This window comes from Diplotaxodon limnothrissa, linkage group LG20 (genome assembly GCF_057381915.1).
Source record: "Diplotaxodon limnothrissa isolate DT_005_m linkage group LG20, D_limnothrissa_male_GT1.1, whole genome shotgun sequence".
Taxonomy (NCBI): domain Eukaryota; kingdom Metazoa; phylum Chordata; class Actinopteri; order Cichliformes; family Cichlidae; genus Diplotaxodon; species Diplotaxodon limnothrissa.
Window position 1 is genome coordinate 36,947,740 of NC_140615.1, and position 12,356 is coordinate 36,960,095.

Here is a 12,356-nt window from a genome sequence, read left to right on the forward strand (position 1 = left end):
AATCATTTATAAACAAACTAAACAGCAATGGGACAAGAACAGATCCTTGGGGAAAACCCATTCTGTTTTCCAACATGGACGACTTTTCTTTATCAACCCTCACACACTGCTCTCTTTTGTGAAGATGAGACTCAAACCAATCAACTGCCTGCTTTGAAAAGTCAAATTTTATCAACTCGGAAAGAAGTATGTCATGGCTGACAGTGTCAAAAGCCTTTTTTAGGTCAAGGAACACTGCACCCACAACATTACCATTATCCAGATTACACTTAATATTTTCAACGAAATAGCAATTTGCCATTTCTGTGGAAAATTTTGGTCTAAAACCGAACTGCATTGGATGAATGAGCTGATTAGTCTCTAAGTAATCAATTAACTGTGCTGCCACAACCTTCTCAAGCACCTTGGAAATAATAAATGATCATAGTAATTGTTAGCATTACTATTATGACACATAATACAAACAGAAAATAAGCATTGGCAAAAAAGATAATAATTTATGATCAAAAACCAGATTACCTCATGAAGATGTGCAGAAATCGGTATTTGTCCCTGGTGGTCGGATGGGTGCTAATGTCATTAAATGTTTAAAAAAAACGTAAAAGTCTTAGATATTCTTTTCCACTCGTATTTATTTACTTATGTTTTGTGTTAATTCTTCCAAAACCCAAAGATGTATTATTTATAATGACATAATCTTTACATTTTACTGCTAATCTAAGTTTGTTTGTTTTTCTGTGCTTTCTTTGAAAAATACTAACAGTTATTAAACTGATGGCAGGCTAATCATAATACACATGTAAGAGTATTATTGTCTCGGCTTGTCCACCATTGTGCTGCTAAAACAATAGAAAAGTTTTTACATTACAACTAAAACTGTAAACATGAGGTTACAGTCATGAAATCCCAAACTTTAGTTTAATCATATAAAAGAAAAAGAGGCTATAAACTGCATTTAGAAATGTAGCAGTAAAGACGCACCAACCTCGACTACCGATGTGGGGCTCGAACCTGTGACCTTCCTGTTATGCAACTGCAGCCAGTAGTTGGTTCCCATCCAGTCTGTCCCAGTGACACTTTCGCATGACCAATGGAGGTCTAGTCGCCCCTGTGTGTGCGTTCATTAGTGAACAGAGGCGGTTTGTTCACCAGTTTGGATCACAGGGGCGAGCTCTCATCACTGCTAATGAGAACAACATCTCCAGCCTCCTGAAACACTCTGTTCCTCCAACTCTGACTCAGTCTCTCTCTCACTCTCCCTGTTTCTCCACCTCGTTCCACTCTTTCATCCACGATTCATAAGCAGATTTTAGAGGCGCTCAAATTACATAAACGTACCAAATTACATAAAGTTCAGCACCTCAAGTCTCCTTTTTATTGGATCAGATATTGGTCCAGTCCTGACTCAGAAAGCTGGATTGGGTGCTTACGATCCTAATCGACAGTTTTGTAATTTACACATACATGTGATGAACTCTTATTTTTTTAGAAGCATTCCCCCTTTACATATTAAATAGAGTTCACTGCCAATATTTAATCCAACTTTAAGAAGCTTTGAAAAAACAAAACATATTTTAAAAATTACAGCTTCTTTTGTAATGAAAATTATTAATTGGTGGTGATAATCCATCAGTTGGGTTGATTAGATCACTATGGATGATGTGTGTCCTTACATATAGCCTATTTTGGTGGGGTTTTATCCTCCGTCTTTGTGTCCGTTTGTCCGTCTACAGGACGTTTACATTTTTAAATAACCTTCATTGGTTGCTCGGAGTAACCAGGCAAAGACAGGGCAGGAAAGACGCTCACACAGATTACAAAAGTTTGAGTTTCGAGATTAACAGAACTGTGTGTGTGTGTGTGTGTGTGTGTGTGTGTGTGTGTGTGTGTGTGTGTGTGTGAGGGAGAATTTGGGCTTGTATCCCATGGAGACAGGACAGTAGTGAGGTCATTGACATGCAGAGCAGCAGCGGCTCTGCTGAAGGAAAATCCTCCTCACTATTAGACTCTTCTCAGAGAGAGGATCCCTGTACTCCATTTAAAACAGCATGTTGGACAAATGCTTTAAAAGCTTTAATGAGACCCTCAAACCAAGAACTCAGAGAGGAACCAAGAAGCTACAATTAGGACCTTTAAATTCTCCACAGAGTGAAATTCATACCTGTTTCATTCATTTATATTTACCAAAATACGAAGATTTTCTATGAAAACCAATCAAAGAATGCATAAATGATTTGACACATACATAAATGTATTACTAATTTGAGCTAAAGTGATGAGTCATTTCACTTTTTACTTGATTATTTGGCTGTTCCAGCGCATATATGGGATTTGTTGCTTTTATTTGCTTCACATTGTATAAATTTTAATGTTTAGTTAAAAGAAAATCCTAAACTTAGAAGGACTTGAGTTTTTTTCAGTGTTGAAATTTTAAAACAGCTGTTGAATCCCAACAAGAATGAAAAACAGGTTCACTGACTGAACGCTAAATTTAAGAATTCTACAGCCGTGATCTTCAACAGACCTGTGAATATTACATGTAAGTTGATGTTTCTGAAATTTAGCATCACAAAAAAACACCTCGACCAGTCAGGGTCTGTGGAACCAACAGCATGTTGCAACAAAAAGGACACGGTTAAAAAGGGAAGTGAGAAGGACCTCAAACAGGCTTTCTGACAACTGTGGAAACAACAAGATGGATTTTCAGCTGCTGGACGAGGCTCTGGAAACCACCTCTCTCTTTTTAATCTTCTCAGGACCTTATAGTTGTAGTTCTCAGGACCTTCTCAGGAAGGTCCTGCAACATACAGCAGGGGAAGAACAGTACATTTGTATTTTGTAAAGTCCTGTTTTAAAAGCTTTGTTGCCCTGTCAGCAGTAATGTTGTCTTTCCACTTGTTCCCAGATCTTACAGTTTCTCCAGTGTGTTCACACTTATTTAATTGCTCTATGCCTCATCTTATTGAGTTTACGGGACAGCAAACCTTGTATAATATAAAGCAGCGGTCCCCAACCTTTTTTGCGCCACGGACCGGTTTATGCCCGACAATATTTTCACGGACCGGTCTTTAAGGTGTCGCGGATAAATACAACAAAATAAAACTAGTACCGGTACCGAAAAAAAGAAAATTTATTCATAGCACACGTGAAAAGACCCAGGAAAACCAAGTAAACGATAAAAACGATAACAAAATAACGCTGGAAACAGATAAAAACCCTGAAAACCATACATTTCACACCTGAGCCTCAACTCTCGCGGCCCGGTACCAAACGACTCACGGACCGGTACCGGTCCGAGGCCCGGAGGTTGGGGACCGCTGATATAAAACACAATCTACAGCAGTTTAAAGTTTACGTTTTTGTGGTTTTGGTTAGATATATTATGTCAAATGAAGAGAAGTCAATATGGAAAATCACATTTATTTTTGCAACATGAAGAATGAGTCTATGAAAGAACAAGTGGTGGTGCTGTCACTCCAAAAAGAAACCTGCAGCACCCACCAGGTGGTGTTTTAGTCTGTTTCCTATAGTGTGACATATTTAAAAAGCACTGGCTAAATTACCAGACTTTGCTTTCCAGCTGCACGGATTCAAAAGTTCAAACAAACTGTGAGAGATAAACTCTTGTAGCATAACTGTTGTTCCACCTGCTGTTGGTAAAGTTGTATTTTACAGATTCATGAAACAGACTTGAGGAATTTTTCAATTCAGTTTTATTTATATAACACCAAATCACGACAACAGTCACCTCAAGGAGCTTTATATTGTAAGTTAAAGACCCTGCAATGATACAGAGAAATTTCCAGAAGAAATTCTAATTTACATGCAGGTGGCTGCAGGAAGCAAACCTGTGAGTTTCTATTGGTAAAGTTGCTTATTGTGAAAGGATTCCAGTCTCCATTTCATGGCATCACAAGAACAAACTAAGTGTAGATTTAGATTCTCTCTAACAAACATAAAGTACAACTCAAATAATTTCTTGAAACGACCACGGTAACGTTTAAACTCCTGGATGCAGCTGAATTTCATCATCCTCTCGTTGCTTAGCCAACCCTTGGTGAATCCAAAACTTTCTTTTTCATTTATCAAAACAACACGACTCCAACAACTGCTCATCAGTAGCACAACGACACGGAAAAGACCAAAAAGAAGTATAAATGGTATTTAATCTTTCACTTTATCTAACTTTATCATTTCAATTTTTGATGTGGTGCAACAGTTTCTACCTTTGTTTCTAATGTTCATCCACATTTCTCTTCTGTTCTAACAGATAACACAAAATTATGGCACCAAATATCAAATTCCAGAGCTTGGACCGAGGTATTGAAACAAACTGTCAGCTTTTAGCAATTTAAATGTTGAGTTCGAAACTCTCTGTAACATAGTTTTGGTACCAATCCAATAGCAGTCATACTACTGAGGAGTCAAAACATTATCACCACCTGCCTAGCTGCACTCCACAGATGGAGTTATACTCTGTTACAGACATGGACACATGAGTCCATGAAATCACAGACAAAAAGTGGCATGTAGAGCTTCTCCCACTCTGTATCTGAAGACAACTTTACGTCATTTAGACCCAAGCAGAGTGTAGTATACTTCTTTATACTTCTTCCTACAAGGTTTCAATGACTCTCCAACTCATCTGTGCGGCCATGGTAATTTCTTCCATATCAAATGTGTAGTAACATCTTTTTACCACATATTAGACCTTGTTACCACAAAGTCAACTTGATTAACATCATCGGTGTCAACAATTGTGAGTTGTAGCAGAGCAGATCTTTTTTTCCCCCTCCAGGTTTAATTTGCAGATTTGAAATAGTGACTAAAAAGCACTTGTTTAAAGGCTGTTCTGCAAATCTTAAAATAAGGCAGTCAACATTTTGCAAAGTTAGTATGACTAGTTTTTACTGGCACTTAGAGCCCTTTTCCACTAGTATGGATCTGCTCGGTTCAGTTTCACTCGGTGTTTAGGGTTTCCCCTGGCGTGTGGTATTAACAGGTACCAGGTATTTTTTAGTATCTACTTGGCTGCCGTTCCAAGTCCAATCCAAAAAACGTGATGTCAACAGACTGTACCCCACCAATTGGCTAGTCAATGCCGTCACTCAGTGAGTCACGAGAGTGAAACCCAGCCATTTTTGAAACCCAGCAACGAGGGAAACGGCTCCACAGAAAACAACACCGTGGTCCCGGAGTCTGACAACAACTTTTAAACTGAGCAGCAGGTATACCATCGCCCCAACACCCTGTTTGTTTCACATCCAAGTGTCATCACGGGACTGCATTGCTATACAGACCCTACGCACACTAGGGAGTACCCAATTGTAATGGAAAATAACCAAAAACCGAGTCGAGTCGACTGGGTATTAGTGGAAAAGGGCTTTTACAGTCAGGGCTCTGGGCAGGGAAACAATAAGGCACCATCTGCTGAGCCAATGGTCAGAAATTCATCATGGTGACATCAGATATTACAAATGCATTCTTGTGACATACAAAAAACTAATAACTCATTTCCTGCCATACAAATATGTAATTAGTTACACATCTAGCATTAAAAATAAGCTACATTCATGGTTCTCTTTCTTCTTTTGTTCTAGTTGTTTGAGATTGACGGTCTGAGTGAAAGCACTGTGTTAAATACAGATTACATCTCTTAAAACTACACAGCAGAACCTCCTGTACAAACAGAGCACCTCAGTATTGAGAGGGTGAGAGTCCTGTTCAAAAACTCTTCAGATATCCTCCTCGTTTCACCACTTTCTTCATCTTATTGCTTCAGGATGGGTTTGTGGCCTCACGAAGCACCACATCCTTTCCCAAAACAGAACCCATAGAAATAACTTTAAACACATCCTGATTTTCCTTCCACAAGTGCATATTATGCATATATGAGCTGCACAGTTCAATAAAATTCTTCCCTGGTTGTTGCTGAACAGATGCTGCAAACATTGCTGAAAGGCAGCACTGCACTGGAGGCAGAAATAATCTAACCTGAACCCTTTCTTTAAATTGTAGATGATGCAAAAATGTAGAAGCAAAAACTCTCAAGATAAATGGTAAATGTTTGTTGTCAACTTTTAGGAATTTCCATTGATTTCCATCAAAGTTCTTGGAATTTTCTGGTTTTCAAAGAAAAATAGTTTTAAGGTCTAAACTTATTTACTTTTGGTTGAAACGTTCAAACATTTCTAAAAGCATTTTTAAACACTTACTCTGTACACAAAGAGCAAAGTTATGTGAATATGAGCCGCTCATCATCCCACCCATAAACGAACTGTTCCAAAGTTTGTTTGGGACCAGGATAAAACCACCTGTAAAGGTCCTTGTTGTGTTTGTTCATCACTGTAGTCACACCCAGATAATTCATATTGAGAATCAGATTTAACTGCATTAAAAAGTGCAGGTGTGAGTGCACTCTAAATTAAATTTGGGAAGCTAAAGTTAACCCTCTGTACATTAGCATTATTTTTCCACTGGAGAAACTAACATGCAAACACAAACTAGTTCATAGCCAGAAACTGTTGTTAAAGAAAAAGTAAAATGCAGTGACCAGGATAACTTGTATCCCATTTTACAGGAAAGGATTTCACAGGATTATTTCTGCCTCAACAGCAACATTTGTTTAACTAATGTGAAGCTGTTTCGGGCTGGTCTGTGTCAATGAAATGTTTCAGTTCAATCAGTTCCAGAAGTTTTTCATTTTATATTTAAGCAGATCAAATGTTTATATTAAAATGTCATACTAATTTCAAATTTATGCTCAGCCCAGTTCACCTCTTATGACAGCAGGAAACTTCTATGCTTTGCACCAAACTAATGTTGCATATAAATGAGTTTAAATTAATGTTCCAAAAAAACACAACGAACTCGAGCCTCACAGCATCGATCTAAGGAGCGTAACCAAGGAAGACTTTCAAGACATTTCCATATATTGTGCAGCAGGAGGCCAGAGAGATGAGTTCTTTCAGAGTCCTGAAACAGGCTCCTGCATTTATAACAACTGGTTGTGCAAGTACACCATCTTCTTCTAATCTTGCTACAGATTAAACATTACTTCCTGCACTGACAGGAAGCTGAAGGGGGTAACTCTGAGTCCACATGGGAGTATCATACAAACGATATTCCGGTAGAAGAGAAGAGAACAGACAGAAAGTTGAAAAATATTTTCAAAATAGGGAAAAATGGAAAGAACGTGTAGAAGGAGACGATGGGTATACAGGTAATGTTGTAGAAAGGAGCAAAGGAGGAAAGACTAAGAGAAGAAGAGATGATCTACAATCAGAGACAGACTTGTTGCTCTAGCTAGAGATGGACAAAATGGCTGACGTGTCTTTAGCCTTATCAAAGAAGATGGACGTCTCATTGGCCCCCTTGAGTTTGACCTGGGGAGGTCCTGGAGAGCCTTGGGCTCCGGTTGGCTGACACTCCTGACAGCAGCAGCAGCAGCAGTCCATGAAGGCTTGGCCAAGAGCCTGAAATGCAGACGATGCACAGCTTTGGTAAGTGACAACTATACGCACAAAATCAAACACAATACTCCAGAGGACCAATATGCAAGGAATTCAACCTTTTCAACCATCTGCCATTTCTCTAAATGGGTAGTGGACAGCAGGTGGTGAATTCTCTGCTTGGAAAAAGGCTTCAGTTGTACAGACGTCTTTGAGAAAACACCTTGTAGCTCGGTGGCAACCTACCTTACACAGGCACAGCAGCAGCACCGGCGTCACTGATGACTTGAAGAACAACAGGAAGTGATGTAACAGCACCAGCATGGTGGCAGTGTCTTCGGAGATGGTGATGTGCGTGTAGGCCAGCGTGATGTTGCAGACATGCTCGGGGAGAGCACACACGCCATACACAACAGCTAGAGCTAGTAGAGTGCAGTTCAGCTGTCGCTCCAAGGTTTGGTGTTGTTGACGCTTCTGGTTGGAGCGTTCGTCGAGGTTACGCTGCTTTTGGGTGGCGCTGGAGTCGCTGTTGACATTCCGGGTGGCCATTTGGCAAAGGATGGTGAAGAGGACAGGGAGGCAGAAGTAGCAGCCAAAACACCACCACATACGACCCTGAAGCACAGAGGTTAAAACAGTAAGAGCTGAAGGAGGAGAACTTTGGGAACATTCTGCTTTTGTCTGGGCAAAAAAAAGCCACAACAGCTTTTCTCCACAGCTAAATTGCCCTTTCAGGAACTCAGATCTTTCTGCTTTTACCTAAAATGTTCTGGACAGAAAACTAAATGTGGTTTCATTTATGACCTCTGAGCCAACCTGTGTGATGAAGCTGCTCCTCTGAGACAAACCCATGATATCTCTGTCCTTACTAAATCCTTACTCATTAATTCAATAAACCAGAAAACAAACAGAAATGCTTCATTTTTTTTACTTTCATTTGAGCTCCTACTGGTGCTCTTTTGACGGTGTCCAACTGGTGTCCATTTCTTCAGTGCTAGTGTACACAACATGTGGACGGCCACCAGTTAAAGAGAGAAGCACCATTATATACGCTCTAGGTCCAGATTTACATGTTCCGTGTCACCTAATCAACACACGGATACTATGTGTTGGTCAGTTCAGTGCGTACGTCTGCTTTGGTCTCACCTGGTGATACCTGAGCAGCAGGGAGTGAAGGGAATCAGGCAGGTAGAGGGACAGAGGAGAGGAGGGCGTGATGGTGCAAGAGTCGACCAGCCGGCCGGTGGATGGAGACACGGCCTGGCTGAGCTGCCATAGGAAGATTTCAGGGCTGGACAGCAGCAGAGCTGAGAGCCACACCAGCACCATCTTCATCAGCACTGAGCGACAGCGCTCCACCCGCCGAGCCTTTGGCTGGGAGGACGAGGTGGCGGCGTGGAAGCGATCGATACCCAGAGCACACAAAGTGAAGGAGGTGATGCCCAGAGACACAACCTGCAGGGAAGAGGAGGGTAACAACAGCAGTAAGTCAATGTGGCCATTCTCATCAGAGAAGGAAACTGTGCCAAAAAGTAAAAGTTAAACAGTTTACAGTAAAACTGTTAAATCCTCTTTTATTGAGTTCATGTTGCTATTTCTGAAATCAGTCTATTACCTTATCTCACGTAGCTCACCTGATGAAAAAGATTCAGTATGTCACATGTTCAAGTCCATATCATAAATATATATGATGAGAGGCATGGTTACTATGACATCACCAATAGGCTATGAAGCCTCAAGCTGAGCGTTTTGATTGTCTCCATCCTGGTGCTTTGCAAACAAGCTAACTGGGCCTAATGTTGAAACAGAGGACAATGCATGCTCAGTGGCTAATGACTTCTCGTGGAGCATAACCAACAGATCATCTCTTTTAAATCTAACACTGATCATAATGAACAGCATCAGTATTCTGTTTTATTTAGTCACCCTGGAATTGTCAATAGACCCCATTAAGTCATATGGAAAATGTTTACTGAGGTCAAAGTGTAAGACAGCTGAGGATTGTTTTCCCATATGCTTCTATACAAAATAGTCTTTTTGTTAATGTTATACTGTTAATATATCATAATGTATTAACAGTTCATATATCTGTGTGTAGTTTGCATGTTCTCCCCATGTTTGCGGTGGTTCTCTTCGGGTACTCTGGCTTCCTCCCACAGTCCAAAGACATGCAGTTATTGGGGTCAATTGGTGATGTTAAACTGCCCATAGATGTAAATGTGAGTGTCAGATGGAAACACAATGGCATCTCTGTGCCTCTGTGATGTGAGTAGCATAGATTTGAACAATGAGTATACTTACAACAGCAATCAGTACCTCCAAAGCTGCTTGATTCTATAGACGATGGACAGAGAGCCGGCAGTGTCGGCCATAGGAAGGCACTTAATCATACAAACACATTTTCATCTCCAAGTTTTTTTTTGTTTAACTGCAAGCTGTAGCAGGAAGTTGTAGAGCAAATCTTAACCACACTGTTTCCTATGACCATTCCAACCATTTTCTGTGTGATGGACCAAAAAACTGATACTCTAGTAGTGTAATATATGTAATATGCAGTTGTTTGGGTATTTCAAAGAGCCAGCGAGCACATTTCAGTGTGGCTGTCCTGCAGCACCATCTTTAATTAGTTTACTAATAAAGCTGCCAGTAAACTAATCTAGTAACAGACTTACATTTTGGACAATCAGTAACAAAATAACATAAAAACATGAATCACATACAAGGTCTTAAATAATCAGGCCCCATCTTATCTTAATGACCTTGTAGTACCATATCACCCTATTAGAGCACTTCGCTCTCGCTCTGCAGGCCTACTTGTTGTTCCTAGAGTATTTAAAAGTAGAATGGGAGGCAGAGCCTTCAGTTTTCAGGCCCCTCTTCTGTGGAACCAGCTTCCAGTTTGGATTCAGGAGACAGACACTATCTCTACTTTCAAGATTAGGCTTCAAACTTTCCTTTTTGCTAAAGCATATAGTTAGGGCTGGACCAGGTGACCCTGAATCCTCCCTTAGTTATGCTGCAATAGACATAGGCTGCCGGGGGATTCCCATGATGCATTGAGTGTTTTCTTGAGTCTGGTTCTGGTGGAGGTTTCTTCCTGTTTAAAGGGAGTTTTTCCTTCCCACTGTCGCCAAAGTGCTCATAGGGGCTCATATGATTGTTGTTTTTTTTTCTCTGTATGCATTATTGTAGGCTCTACCTTACAATATAAAGCACCTTGAGGTGACTGTTGTTGTGATTTGGCGCTATATCAATTAAATTGAATTGAATTAATCATCATTTCTTCTTTAATACTATCTACAGCTGTTAGTCTCATTAAGATTAGAAATGTAAAACAATAAAATTGAGGTCAGTTGCCGCTATTATATTGATTATTACAGAACTAGCACATGCCTGTAATTTTGGAGTTTTTTTTATATTTGTTGTCATTTTACACAAGTAGTTGTAAAGGAAATCTTAATCTTTGGATCTGCTGATGTTTTCTACATCAGCAGTTTGGGTAAAATTTCTGCTTCACATTTGTATTTGTACAGTCAGCTGTCCAACAGCAGATGTATACTCCTTTAAGACTTCATAGGACAAAAAAAAGAAAAACAAATTATGTCGTTACACTGACTTCCTGCTTTTTTAACATAAGCCACACCCACCTCCATATAAGGCACCATGCAACAGGTGATGTCACCCAGGATCCTCCTATGGGATAGCTGGTTGAGGACCACCACTGGAAGGCACAGAACCAGAACTAGGAAGTCCCAAAATGCCATGCTGGCCAGTAGGTAGTTCCAGGCTGACCTCATGTAATAGTTGTTCCAGACAATGCACATGACTGCCATGTTTCCTACTACGCCCACTGCCAGCACCAGGCCGGCCAGGAAGAGGATGGCGTAGGCTGCATATGAGCCCTCCATCAGGGGGTAAAAGGGGTTGAAAAGTCCTGGAGCATCATGGTCAGTGTTGGAGCTGTTTGTGTGGAGGTTATCATCTTCATGAACCTTTCCTGCCACTGTAGTCGTTTTATTGCTGAACTCAGTAACTTGAGGCGCTGTAACCCATTCATTTTCAAAGGAATCACCAAAGGTGGACTGTTGCTCCTCCTCATCCGCACCACGGGCTTGGCGGCGGTTACGGTCAAGGTCCAGGTCCAGCACCTCGGTTTGGGGGAGGCTCTTGTCAAGGACGTAAGATTCATCCTGGGTTTTGACCGGTTTGCCAATCCAAAGGGGCTTTGGTTCGACAGGGGAGGAAGGTTTATCATTATTGCTGTGCTGCCCGTCATGTTGCCCAACACTCTTTGCATCAGTAAGCAGCAGCAGCAGATACAGACACAGCCACAGACCGACTGACAGAGCCATGATGCAAAACTTAATATGACAGTTTCCTTTTAAACTCAAACCAGAAGAGTTCAGGACTACCTGTTGCTACGAAATCTGTAAATAATTCAGTAAAAATCCAGAAATGTTCCCAGAAATTTCCAATCCACTGAAAACAACAATTTGTATGTTGGCAAAGTTTCCAATAAATTTCAATTAGATTGAGCAAGTCCAGAAATCCATAAAATTGCGTGTGGGGGGACGGGGGTCAAAAATCAACTAAAAAGGAATGCTAAGATTACTTTGAAATTGTTTCATAAAACTCTGCCCAGTTTAAAAATATTTCCAGTTATAGAAAAAGCCTGTTTCTGAAGATAGCCAGTCAGTTTTTCTACAAGTTTGAGGTCCAGGATAGAGGGGTCCTCTGTTATCTCTTCTCTTCAAACTGCAAACACCCCCACTTTACTCACTTTAAAACTTCCCTCTGTTTTTCCCATCCATTAATAATCCAAACAGGTGTTGAGGCTCCAGGAGAAGCGGGATGGTGGGGGCAGCAGCAGGGTGTGTGTCCGTGTCTGGGCTGCTGTGTCTTGGC

The 12,356-nt window shown here is 40.7% G+C and overlaps 1 protein-coding gene across 1 annotated transcript; it reads right to left on the reverse strand.

Annotated features, from left to right (window-relative positions):
* Window positions 1-7,301: 7,301 nt before the first annotated feature.
* On the reverse strand, window positions 7,302-11,803 carry LOC146611417 (G protein-coupled receptor 37-like 1). Its single transcript, XM_085345027.1, has 4 exons — window positions 11,099-11,803; window positions 8,598-8,906; window positions 7,698-8,066; window positions 7,302-7,475 (listed from the first exon to the last, which is right to left on the reverse strand). The coding sequence occupies exons 1-4, from the start codon at window positions 11,801-11,803 to the stop codon at window positions 7,302-7,304; spliced, it is 1,557 nt and encodes a 518-aa protein (XP_085201153.1).
* Window positions 11,804-12,356: the final 553 nt, after the last annotated feature.

What these genes read in the sequence shown, in the direction of transcription:
- LOC146611417 (XM_085345027.1), bottom strand. Translation starts at nt 11,803, where the DNA reads ATGGCTCTGTCAGTCGGTCTGTGGCTGTGTCTGTATCTGCTGCTGCTG. An exon ending in TGCTGCTCAGGTATCACCAG is followed by an intron (nt 8,067 to 8,597) that starts GTGAGACCAAAG and finishes TCTGTGCTTCAG; the next exon opens with GGTCGTATGTGGTGGTGTTT. An exon ending in TGCTGCTGTGCCTGTGTAAG is followed by an intron (nt 7,476 to 7,697) that starts GTAGGTTGCCAC and finishes TCTGCATTTCAG; the next exon opens with GCTCTTGGCCAAGCCTTCAT.